This window comes from Gekko japonicus, unplaced genomic scaffold (genome assembly GCF_001447785.1).
Source record: "Gekko japonicus isolate JY-2015 unplaced genomic scaffold, Gekko_japonicus_V1.1 scaffold2063, whole genome shotgun sequence".
NCBI lineage: Eukaryota > Metazoa > Chordata > Lepidosauria > Squamata > Gekkonidae > Gekko > Gekko japonicus.
Genome location: NW_015163150.1, coordinates 207,892 through 221,267, shown reverse-complemented (window position 1 = coordinate 221,267; position 13,376 = coordinate 207,892). Strand labels below are relative to the sequence as shown.

General features: G+C 39.7%; 1 protein-coding gene across 2 annotated transcripts in view; it reads left to right on the top strand.

Annotated features, from left to right (window-relative positions):
* The window catches only part of PLCL2 (phospholipase C like 2), a 120,801-nt gene that overhangs the window by 92,932 nt on the left and 14,493 nt on the right, over nucleotides 1-13,376 (top strand). For both annotated transcript variants that reach the window (XM_015407039.1, XM_015407038.1), the window contains exon 5: nucleotides 3,879-3,954. In XM_015407039.1, the coding sequence (XP_015262525.1) occupies nucleotides 3,879-3,954 (76 nt within the window). The remainder of the gene's footprint in view (nucleotides 1-3,878; nucleotides 3,955-13,376) is intronic.

Below are 13,376 nucleotides of genomic sequence, written 5' to 3'. Positions count from 1 at the left end.
TGATACTGGTGTTGAATCAGGCATCCATGTACATTTCATAGTATTATGTAGAGAGAAAGTATGTGATCAAAACTAGTGATCATAACTAGTCCCTAGGAAAACCAGGTACAAATTCCTGCCCAGCTATGAAAACCACCGACAGTGCCATCCTAAGCAGCGCTTACACCCTTCTTCATCCATTGAGGCCAGTGGGTTTAGAAACACATAATTATGTTTATGGATGGCACAGTGGGTGACCTTAGGCCAGTCATGCACTCTCAGCCTGACCTACTTCATATGACTCTTGTGAGGACAGAGAGGAAGGAGAAACTATGTACACTACATTGAACTCCTTGGGGAAAAGGTGAAATAGAAATATACATATAGCCAGAGAGGTCTTCTAGTTCCTAGCCTGACATTCTTACTATACCAAACCACACACTATATCATAGTGCTACATTGTTCCTGCGTGAATCCTCCCTTTGCCCATAGTTTGGAACTATTATTGCTGTATGTCATTTCGAAGAGCCATTCAATGTCCTGCTGGCAAGTGAAGCTTCCAGTCTTCCCTTAATGGCTACAACAACCGGAAGGTGATAGGGGGGACATCATGGTCACAGAGGACTAAAACTCCTCTCACCTGTACAGTTGTTCACCTCTCTTTCTCCAGTATAGCTGCAAGAAAAGGGCTTTGTGACTGACCAAGAAAGGGAGCACAAAGAAGTAATACAGAAAAGAGGCCAGCATGTCTTTCTCCCACTTGCTCTATTTCCTTTCTCAATTAGACCTAAACCTTGGGGGAGACAAAGGTTGCCAGCTTGGGTCCAATTATAGATTGCAGAAAAGCAAAATAAAAGATTCTATGAACCCCTTTTCAGTAAAGATTCTTATCCCATGTGATTTACTGGACCAAAGAGCAATTTTGTTATTTTCTGATCCTATTCCAAAATACAATATCAGAGCTAAAATACAAAACCAGACCTGTGCTACAGAAACAGACGAGAACAGAAACAAATTGGTTTTGAACATTGCGGGGCCAACTGTAGAATGGCACAGCTTTTGAGACCGAGTATATTTACAAATATTGCTAACATATGGCAGGTAGGCTAATACTTTTAAATGCCAATGTTTTCTGAAAGCTTGCTTAAAAACAAAGCACATACTTCTGACTAGGAAGAGCCGTTTCTGTCACATTTCCTTTGAATTCGTTTGCCACAGGGTTACAGTTTGTTGTATGTTTGAGTTCTAGAGCAGTTTTTGTAATTAGAAAATAAAAATTCAAGAATTTGGGAAAATAGTTCAGAAGCCCAATGCTAAAGCAGAGAAATGTTTAGAATCCATCTTCTCAATTGTTGCTCCAATTATAACAATATCATTTATTATGTTGTACAACCCTGCATATGGATGCATAGGGAAAAGGTATGCCAGTGTGTCGCAAAACGAACACCAAGAGAGCCCGCTTGCGGGGTGGGGCAGGATATAAATCAAATTAATTAATAAAATAAAATAAATAAATAAATAAAGCAAAAGCCAAGGAACAGCAAAGGATTGTGGGGAAAGAAACTGAGCTTTCCATGAGCTCCATCTTGAAAGTGAGAAAGTAAAAGAATAAGAACATAGTACATCTTAAAGGAAATAAATGCATCCTTTAACCCTCATTAGTATTGCTTTTAGCATTTGGACTTTGTGTAGAGGGGATGTAGGTGCCAAATGAGGTTAAAGTGATAAAAATGGGATGGGTTAAGGTTATGCACTTACTGACAGATTAAGAAATCCAAAAATATTATACTGGCTCTTTTCAAAAGTAACCTTTGCAACTTTATTGCTAACTTGGTGAATTTACAGGCCAAATTGTTGAGTACAAAATCAGTTGGTGACCTCCCAATATGCGACCTGCTTCAGCCCAATTAGGGATGTATTCAGGGAGTTTTGTCCACTTCTCTGACATTAATTTCTTCATTAAAATGTGATTTTTAAAATACTGTGCATTATTAATCCATACAATTTGAACTGCTTTTTTAGTAAATCCTTTTTATTGTGCTGCAAGATATTTGACTGTTCTTTTATTGTTTTCTTCTACCATGGGGTAGAGACCTTTTGTTTAGGGTTCCCTCATAGGCACTCCTTCCTGTCCATTTCATGTTGTTTTTAATTGCTATATGTATGTATTTTTAAACTTGTTTCCATGTTTTTGATTCTTTGGGGATACTACATTGTGTGGAAAGGCAGCTTTAAAATATTTTAAATAATACAAGTAAGATTTTAAGTGGATATATCATTTTGGATAGGAAGGAGGATGACTTGCCAAAAGATAGAGAATGCCATAAGATTGTGAAGGTACATGTGTGTTATGTGAGCAATGGTTGGGTCATCCTAGGATGAGGGTAAATCCCTATCACATATCTCCATTGTAGTTAAGTCACCGTGCAGCCAGTGCGCTATGTCTTATCAAACTTCCTCTTGCCATAGATCATCTTGAGCTTATCTGTGGCATGGGAGGATGTGACTTCATCACTCAAGGAACTAATTCCAAAGGATGATTACCTCTTGTGCTTATGCTCTGATAGCAGACAAGTGTCACTATAGGAGCTGGACCCTTCTAAGTCCATTGAAGTCATTAGGCTCAGAAGGGTGTTCCTCTGTTTAGGATTGCACTCCTTACGATTTGTTAAGAAATGGACATATAAGAAAAAAAGATAACAGTTACCACTTTGCTTGCTTCTGAACCTAACAATTTGACTCCCACTGAAAAACACTCTGGCAAGAGATGTTCAGGAATATGGGTCATTTTGTTCCAGATTGGGTTGCCTTGTTAATAAAAATTATAGTAATAAAATCCATGTATATGTTCAGCTTTATGAATTGGTGGATCAAAATATATTACGACACATTCCTAAGAAATTATTCTAAAACGAGCTGTTGTTTTGTTGCAAGGATGCTTATGTAAATCTGAAATCATTTGCAGTTGGTTACAGTGTAGTCCTATGAGATTTACATCCTTCAAAGTCCACGGGTTTAGGAGGAGGTAACTCTGTTTAGGATTGCACTGTCAGTGTAGCTTCTTCTTGAAGATGGAGAAATCAATATTTTGTACTTTACTGGTCAAACTAAATAAAGCAATAAACAAATAATAATATAAAGGATGCAGTTGTTATACAAGTTTCTATATTAACAAATAATCAAATCAAAACTCCAGGATGACATGATAGGAACATCTACTGATTTTTTCAGATAAAAAAAGCAAGAACAGAGAATCATATGTTATCTTTAAGACTAACAGACTAACAGACTAACAGATTGTGATGTAAGCTTTTGTGACCCAGAGTCCACATTTTCAGATGCACGAAGAGTTTCATTTCATGGGCATGAGTATATATAACAATGCATATATATGCTTCTGTCCACTGAGCATATTGATTCATATATCTTACATAGTGGGCTTTTGTACACACAAACTTATGTTGCAATTAGACTGTTAATTTTTCAGGTTCCCTCACCAGTTTCTTGGTTGTTTTGGGTGCAGATGACTCATCGTTATTGTTCTGGAACCTGTTCTCCATAAAAAAGGTGTTTTTAAAGTACTCATTGTATATAATATTATCATCAATACTGTACTATTCTTCAGGTAATATAAATCACTGAAATAAATGCTTTAAGAAAGGCTGAAGCCCTGTAGCAGAGCACATATTTTTGGTATCTCCTCTGGTATCTTCAATTAAGGAATTTCAAGTAACAAAGCTAGGTTTGAATAGATCTCTGCCTGAAATCCTGAAGATCCACTGTGTGTTGACATAAATGACAGATGTGTGTTGACATAGATGACACTGGAAAAGGTGCACCAATAAAACGTTTCATATGTTCAGCAAAATATTTAAACAACTTCATTCTGTTTTGCACAGATGATTCATACTATCAAGACTCTGATAGAAAATGCAGACAATGTATATGAAAAAATAGTGCAGTGCCAAAAAGCAGGTAAGGGACACTTTATTTTCAAAAGGCAAGTGTTACCCTGTTTGCAGCATTCTACATACAGTGTATACTATTACACTAAACCAGTAATTCACAGCCTTTTTGGTTTTGTGACACCCTATCATTTCTTGATGTTTCTATATTTTTTCTTTCTAAATAGAGTAAATAAATTTGAAATCAGTATAATTAGTATAAATTCATATAACTAGTCAAAATTGTAATTAGTATAATTAATATAAAACAAAGTAAAATAGTTAAACAGCATTTAATTCAGTTAGAAAGAACAATGTTCATGTAGTTTTGCATTTGAAATTACATATGCCAGTTTAGTAAATTTAAGTGCATGGAAGATGGCTTTCTGGCCTTGTTACTTCTGCAGCCTGCTGCGTACCCCAAAATTAAGTTCCTGGGGACATAGGGCCACATGCATTCAAAAGGCCATTGGGATCCAAGCCCATATATTTACTATCTTGGAAATTGCCCTGCATGTGATCTGTTTTATTTTAAAATTAAAATTAATTTCATATTGAGAATTTTTTGAAGACTTTGTGAAACGTCTTGAGACAACTAGTGACCTACTTGGCTGTCACAAAACTTGGACTGGGAATCACTGCCCAAAACTGTATAAATGTTCAATTTCAAGATTTTATATGGTTTTTAGTCTTGTGTTCTCTTGTTGTTCATTTATTATAGGGAATATTACTGAAAACACCTATGAGTCTTATGTGGATTCGTCTATAAGTTTTCCATTCCCACTCACAGTAGTTTTAAACTTTATAAGCTTTATGAATGATTTGGAAGTTAAGTGATTTGCCAAAGGTCACAGATTAATTTAACTGGGATAAGAACCAAAGCTGCCTCAGCCTGCCAGTGCCTAAGAGTGTTAACTGGGACAAGAATTAAATGAATAGCTTCTACTTGACAATGAAAGTTTAATAGCATTTTAAATTATATATAACATTTATAATGCAGTGTATATAGCCAATCTCTCTCAATTACTTCTATCTTATATTTGACTATGAAACAGAAAAATCATGCCAGCACACTTTATTTTCTACTCAGTATGGATTTATGTCATGGTCAGATCTCACCATTTGGAAACAAGGTATTTGATGTTCTTAGTTGTGAGCCAAGGGTTCTTAACACTGATTTCTGTTCCAGCTTCCCTGTTAATGCAGCAGAAAGTAATACTTGCCTTGAAGGAATAGTGACATTTCAGAGGACCAGGCAGATTCGATAGATAGACTCTGAAGGAATGCATTTAGTCATGGAGGTGATCTGATGGATATTTAGTTCCTGAATTATTAGATGTATTAGTGTGAATTCATTGCTTTGATCCCAAAGTAGTAAGATGCAAAAAGATTCATGTGGTATCTTTGATTTCACTGTTTTTGACAGTATAGTATAGCAAGCTTTTGAGGTAGAACTGTCTTCTGCTTGAAGAAAAGTCCAGTGAGATCCTGAGTTCTGCCCTACCTCACCCCTAAGAAACGTGGTCTGTTAAAAGTATCAGAGTAGTCATTTGTTACTCCGAATACATAAAGTCTGATTTGAACAAAATGAGGGGTTGCTTTCCATTTGTGGAGCTTGAGGAAAAGCACATGAATGTTGTAGCCTCTATGTGTAAGTTTGTGGAGGCATTCCAAATGGCAGCTGTAATATATAGAGTGGTTTAACTTTGGGTCATTTCTATCACAGAGCATTTTTAGGCAAGTGCCTACCACTCTCACAGTAGTCCATGTGGCAAGCTATTAATTTGAGTAAGCGCCATATTGTATTTTGGGAGTATTAAAGCTGAGTTGGTAAAATGGCAAAGTTGTTGTTCTAAATAAATTGGCGTAGTGGATGAGAGAGAAAGGTCTGGCTGCTTTGAGGGTTCCAAGTAGTGTGCCATAGCATAATACTCAGAATAACAACTCATTTGCAAATATTTGTATTAATAAGTAATGTTGCTCTGTCTTGATAAACCTCCAGTGTTTGTACTGTAGTAATAATGCTGCTGAATACTTTCTGTTTTGGATTTGGTGAAGGCCTACACTTCCTTCTCTAAGAAGGATTTAAAGAAAACTGTGGATGTACAGCTTTTGATGCAGTGCCAGAACTTGCTCTTGATTACTTTCTGTGAGCCTGCATTAAAGTGAGACCAGTTTTAAGATGGAGAGAGCTGATCCCAGGCCTAGTTATCTTTTTGACAAGGTAAATTTAGTAAGTAATACTTTTAAAGCCTTACAACAGACTTGTAAGATAGGATGGAGTTATTATCCTCATATTACTAATGGAGTAGGTTGAGGCTGAGACCAAGTGGTTTGCCCAGTGAGTTTGTAGCAGAGATGAGGTTTGATTTTTGGGATGAGGCTCCCAAATCATAGGTCATACTCTGAGACTGCAGCAGCTCCCTGTTTAGCTAAATTAATCCCCAGTTAATGCTTGCTTGTTTTGTTTACTTCATGTAGCTTTCGGCCCAGTGAGGGACCCAAAGAGGCATACATTGTTCACTTCCATTATATCCTCGCAGCAACTCTGTGAGGCAGTTTAGGATGTGACTAACCCAGGGTCATCCGACAAGCTTTCATGGCAGAGTCGGGATTCAAACCTGGATCTCTCAGATCCCAGTCTGAGACTCTAGCCACTACAGCACAATGGTTAAAATTATTTTGTTCAAATTGTTGTTTAAGGTATTTTAATATTCTGGATTTTGAACTGACTTCATATAGTCATATAATGACTGCAGTTTATTCCACACAGCACTAGTCTTGGATAAATTTCTAATTACAAAAACTCATGAGTATGAAACATGGATTACAGTGGGATTCCCCCCCCCCCCATAAACTGTCTGTGTTTAGGATCAAAGTCTTTGTGTGTGTGTGAGAGAAAAAGATCTCATGCCCTTTTTGTGGCTACCATAAATTACCATGATTAGAATTAGAATAAATCCTTATCCTTGCAAAGTGTCAACAAATTTATAGAGTTGTTAACATGTTCAGAAAGACCTTTTAACTGGACTTTCTGAGTTAATTAAACCAATTCTTGGTTTCAAGTGACTAGTGCATTCTAAGCCTTTATTGACGTTCTCTACTAATCTCCCTTATATATAAAAGCCAAATGGTGGTGGCAGTTCTCTAGAACATTCCACACACTCTGGAATTGGTTGGCACCCTGGTGTGTCACTAAGAATCTGTCCCTATCCACTGGCTGCATTGCTTGAGTCTCGCCTCCAACATTCTAAACAGTTTGCTGTTCCTCTCCCCCCACCCCCATAGACAGTCAGAACACAGAGGTTATTTGTATATGCAGCCTCATTGGCCTTTGCCTCGGAACACAGAGGTCGTTTGCATATGCGACTTGATTGGCTTTTGCCTCTAACATTCTAAACAGTTTGCTGTTCTGAGGTAAAATGTGTCCAATCTCCAGGTGAGGGCTGGAGATCACTCAGAATTACAACTGCTTTCCAGATGGCAGAGATCAGTTCCCCTGGAGAAAATGGTGGGCTCTGTATCCTTATATGCTGCTGAGGTAGCCCCTGTATGACAGCCAATGTGACATAGCAGTTAGGGCTTCAGAGCACGGGAGAGGCTGCAGGTGTGTGTGTGGGGGTGTGTGGAAAGCTGAAGAGTGAGGGGGAAATAAAGGTAGGTTGATGATTGGCTGGGAAGGAGATAGGGTTGCCAACTCCAGGTGGGAAATTCCTGGAGATGTGAGGGATGGAGCCTGGAGAGGGTGAGGTTTCAGGAGGTGTGGGACCTTGGACAGGTACAAAGCCATAGACTCCACCCTCCAAACCAACCATTCCCTTCTGGGGAACCATTGTTGCCAATCTCCAGGTAGGGGCTGGAGATCACTCAAAATTACAACTGTCCTTTAGGTAGCAGAGATCAGTGCCTCGGGAGAAAATGGTGGACTCAGTGTCATTATACCTTGCTGAGGTCGCCACAGCAAATTGACACTGAGTGTCCAAGGCCGGGGCACCCGCCCAGAGCCTCTTTCTAGAGCTCGTTGTATTTATTTCTACAACGGACCTTTTTCCTAGTTTTAGAATAAAGGGTAAAATAGTTTATTTTTAGGCCTAGTTCTCACTAAAGCAGTAAACTTTTCTGAGCTGCACCATTTAAAGTTGTGTGTGAGGGACTCTCATGTGTTTGGTAAGCCGCACCACAAGTGAACTCCAATGTGGCAACTTCACCCTTTCCAGGCTGCGAATGAACCCAGAAGGGTGAACTTGCCACTTTGGAGTTCACTCAAGGCATGCCTTGCAAAACACATTTAAAGGGATCATTTTGCAAGCCATGCCACGGGTGAACCCAGAAGGCTGAACTTGAGTCGCTGCTTGGGAGTTCACTCGCAGCACAGCTTGCAAAAGATCTGCATGCAGTGGGGAAATCTTTCCCCACTGCACGCAGACCTGGGCTGAGTGGCTTCTCCTGGCCCGCATTTTAAACTGCGGGCCAGGAGAAGCTGGCCCCAGGATCTGCATGTGGCAGAGAGGTCTTTCCCCACCACATGGAAACCTGGTTGGGAGGCTTCTCCTGGCCCGTGGTTTAAACCGCGGACCAGGAGAAGCTGGCCCAGGATCTGGGTGCAGGCTGCGATTCGGTATTGCTGAATCAAACCGAATAAAAGCTGTTCATCTGTTTAGAATAGATTTCAGAAGTGTCTTAGTGTCTGCAGTGATTCATTTCCTGGTACTGTGCAGGAATTATGGAGTAGCACAAGGTATTTTACTGATGCAGCAATGTGGGTTGATGCTGCTGTGCTGGTAACCGCTACAGACTGATATATCTTATTGGTGTTGAGAAAGCTGTGTGGCACCAAATTGGTCGGCAAAGACCATGGTAAGCCCTTGAGGTATACTGAACGGTTACTTATGTGATATTCTATCACAGGAGAGGGCAGTCTTTATGTTTCAAGGAGCTATTCAGTTTTTTTCAAGAGCCCTGGGAGCTACCAATGGCTGCTTGTACAACAATTAAAGCATTTCAGAGCAGGTCTGTGGGGCTTGAGTGGGGAAACTTTTCCTCTTCTGGTTTTCCAAAGCAACTACCACTACCACTCCAAATTGTAACTTGCTCCGCAGAGGAAAAGTATACTTTTGCCTTTACCTTTTCCTGGAAGAGATAAATAGGCTTGATGGAGGAGGAAAGAGTCAGTAGCATGCTCCTTTGCCACATAAAGCAAGGGTTTGTGGTGTGCCCATGTAGAGGAGAAGTGGATGGCAAGGCATGCTGGCAATGTCATTTTCCCATTTAGAGCAAAGGTGCACGAATGAGTATACCCTTTGCATGCAAAGGAAGAGGAGAGAAGCTGTGGCAGTAGATTTAAAGGGAAGGATAAGAGGTGATTACAGCAGAACTGTACGAGCATGGAGAACTACTTTTAATTGCTTGGATAGTGACTGATCATTCCTGAATGACCTTTTGCCCAACCCAGTGTTCTATCACCTAAGTATTCAGAACTGTTAGTCTAGACGTGAAGAGGAATGGTGGCAATATGGCATACTGGAAGACCACTTCAGGGATTTGTGATTAGGGTTAGGCTACTGGGAATTTTAATTGTCAAGGCAAGAGTTGTAAAATAGTAAAGACTGTATCTCCTTGGTAGATTATATTTACAGATTAAAATGTCAGTCAGTCAGTCAGTCAAAACTTTTATTGGCATAGATTGAAAAAGAAAACAACAACATAGGAACCACAGATTTTAAATATACAAAGATAGTCACCAGAGCTTTAACCTTATATTCTCAAACCCTCATAGCAACAGAGAGAAACCTCGCCACTGCAAAGGTGATATGAGGGTGGTGATCTGGTAGAGGGAAGGATACTAGTCTCTCTTCTGGACAACTGTGCCTGTTGATCAAAGCGGTCTGATTAGGACATCCCGTATTTAATCGTAGAATTCACAACTAAGCAAGATGTGGGTAATCAATTCTGTTTTCCTGCTTCTATGTAGACAGGTCCTTTCAGGGTAGGAGACATTTGCAAATCTACCATAAAGGACCGGAGATAGTAAAGAGTCGAAACGTGCAAGCATAAAAGCTCGTCTTAATGGTGGTCCTGTAAACTGTAAAATATATCAGCTATAATCCCATTCCTCGGTGTTAGATTAAACTTTAGAGGGGAGGAAGTAATACTGGAACAGAGAGTTTGTTTTTCAATGACAAGGATCCTCTACCTCAATGTTCTAAATATTTGAGATTCGCCTGACATGAGCAGGAAGTCAAAGAGGATACCAGTAGATTGTATTTTTCTCAGTATTGAGGTTGACCCATTAGATGTAAATGAGTCTGACAGCAGCAGGTGGACATAACACTCAGGTTCTGTTCTAACATAAAGGTGTAACCAGGATTTTAAGGTTGATAGCCAAGCTCTGGACTCACTAGGAGGTGCTGTGCTGTCTCCAGGCACATGGCTGCATAATTTACATAGTTAGGCACAGTTAGGCACTCCAAGGATACGCCGCAGAAACATTGCCTGGGTCTGCTCAACCTGTTGATTAAAGGAGCCAATCCAGACAGGGATCCCCTAAAGTATTTGGGATACGACTTTGGCACTGAAGACTCGCATGGCCGCAGGGATGAATTGATTGCCCTTCAGATAGAAAAACCTAGCAATCGCAGACAGGCTGCACTTAGACAGGTTTATTACTTGTTTCCTCTGGCCTGGCTAATATACCCACTGGGTATTTCAAACTAAAGAGAGAAATTCAGGCTATCATTGCTCATAAGAAGAGGCTGCTACATACTAAGAGTTGGTAGATAAAAATGTGAAGCTCCCTTAGACTGAGTGAGAACATTAGTCTATTAAGGTCAGTCTTGTCTACTCAGGCAGGCAGCAACTCTCTAGGGTCTCAGGCAGAGGTCTTTCACATCCCTAACTGCCTAGTCCTTTTGTTAGGCACACTGGGGATTGAACTCCACACCTTCTGAATGCAAAGCAAGTGTTGCACTGCTGAGTCATGGCTCTTTCACAAATTCCATGAGAATTTCCCCCCCCCCAATAAAACTAGCACAAGTGCACTATTACACTGTTCAAATATCCAGCTGAGTAAGAAGACCTGTATTTCTAAGCAAGCTATTGTATTGTTACAATTCAGATATGAGAAAACCACATGTTTGTTGGACGGTTTTCCGTGGATGCCACAATTTATTCTTGATTCTTCTCCAGGTGTGCAGAAACTTGGTCCTTTTAAAATCCTGTTTACTTTGGCTGGCTATTTTTGTGCCCAGAAAACTACTGTGATCGATAGCTCAAATTATCTGAATTGTAACCACCCTGAAATTCCACTAGCAAAGAGAAATGGAAGGTTTTTTGTGTTATTCTGTGTTTATAGACTGATATGCTGTGTTTCTGGGTCACCTGCTGAGATTGGTTGCTTGTGCATTATATTCTGAAGCCACAATTTGTGTTAATAGAAATTGAGAATTTCCTCAGTTTTTCGTGAAAAACAGTTAAAATATTTTTTGAGTCTTCTAAAGGGTGAGAGAATGGTAAATGGATCCCATGGTTGTTCGCTTAACAGAAGAATGATAGAGCAATAGCTGTAGTTCATGATGGGAGAAGCGTAGCCGAGAACTCACTATAATCTAGTATAAAGGTCGCTTCATTCTCACTATACAGTTGTCATGTAAAAGCTACATGAAAGTCCCTCCATTGTGGCAGCTGTTGGGTGTGGCATACTGAGCTCATCCACATCCCACAAGGATTGGCTTATACCATACAAATTACCTCCACATCAGCTTGCAAGCTGCCACTAGGCATGTTTGCTGATGTATTATGGAGACAAATTCATATTGTGTGAGAAGCTCGTACACTCAAACATTGTGCTTCATCAAGGAGCCAGAAGCCAATGTAATAGGATGGTGTTGTCAGAAGTAGGGATTTGCAATGGTATAGCATAGCCCAATCTTGTCAGATCTCAGAAGATAAGCAGGGCTGGTGGAAGACCACCAAGAATTACTTTTCAGAGGAAGCCAGTGGCAAATCACCTCTGCTTAATCACTGGCCTTGAAAACCCTATGGGGTCACCATAAGTTGGCTGCGACTTGACAGCACTTTACATACATACACATTGTCAGAAGCATGCTAGGAATTTCCACTTGCTCACAGTATTATAGAATTTTTCCTTATGGTTATTTTTCCTTTTGGGGAAATAAACATGTTAACACATTTATTATAGGAACTTCTGACCTCGTTTCTCAAAGTAATGGGATATCGCACTTTCCTAATACGTTCATTAAAATTTTTATTCTATTTGATCTAAATCAGCACAACATTGTTTGTAATAGCCAGCATAAAAAGAAGTGATTTCTGAATACTTGAAAATTATGTCTATAGTCCATTAGCTGGATAAAGCCATCTTTAGAGACCTTTATTCTGGCACTTTGTATCAGAAAGATCAATTTTATTTTGTTCATTTGTATTTATTTTTTTTAGAAAAAATGCTTTTTTATATATATATGCTTTTTTATCAACAGGGCTGGTTCTTCTTTTCTTCCTGCACAAAACTTTCTTTAGACAAATAGCAGTCCCTAAACTATGCTTCCTAAGGCAACGTATCATTCACTCCTTACCATGGTCTGCCTTTAAGGTTCTTTCCATGCACTGTATTAAAGCTGGCAAAAATACAGTGCTGAGGGGGGAAATCTCTTTCATTGTCTTGAAAGCCCCTGAGATTGCATTTTTTGTTTCCCTATTTGAAATTATAACCAATAGATGTAAACCACTGTGCCACAAAATAAGAGAACTGTCATTAACACTGGAGCCTCATTTAGTTGGGAGAAAAGAGGCCTTTGGTATTTCTATAAAAATCCAGTAGGTGTGTGTCAAGGAAATGAGAAGTTAGACCCTGTGGGTTCCCAGGTTGAGTGTGCACGAGAACCAGACTGCTGTTTATAAAATAATACTACGTTTATTCAAAAGTATTAAGATGGAAATAATAGTTATTGCCAACACATTACTCAGAAATCAAACAGAACAAAAAACAACAAAACTAGCTTCACTACTTAACACCATTCAGAGCTGCGTTAGGTGGCACCAACTTTAGTTTTGATATGAAGGCTGTGAATCAGCGTTGTCTACATCTTTAGCAATTGCGGAGCATAGTGCAGGCCTATAGTCCATAAAAATCTCATGTAGCTACCCCCTCGGGCCACAATTGAATTATAGTTTTTGGCGCAGCATGTCAGGTGATGGTGATATCCAATCACAACGTGCCTCCAAGAAAAACCTTTGGAAGATGACATCATCTCTCCCAGTCTCCCTCCTCCCAACACAAATCACAGGTTTCCATGAGAAACCAATTAACCACCCTCCATCTTTGGCCTTGAGGATAAATAAGGAGCCTGCAGGCCAGAGAGCCAATTAGCAACACCTGCAGGTCAGCCCAGGCACAACGCTGTTCATATTAACCCTTTGGGGGAGAGGATAGTAGGG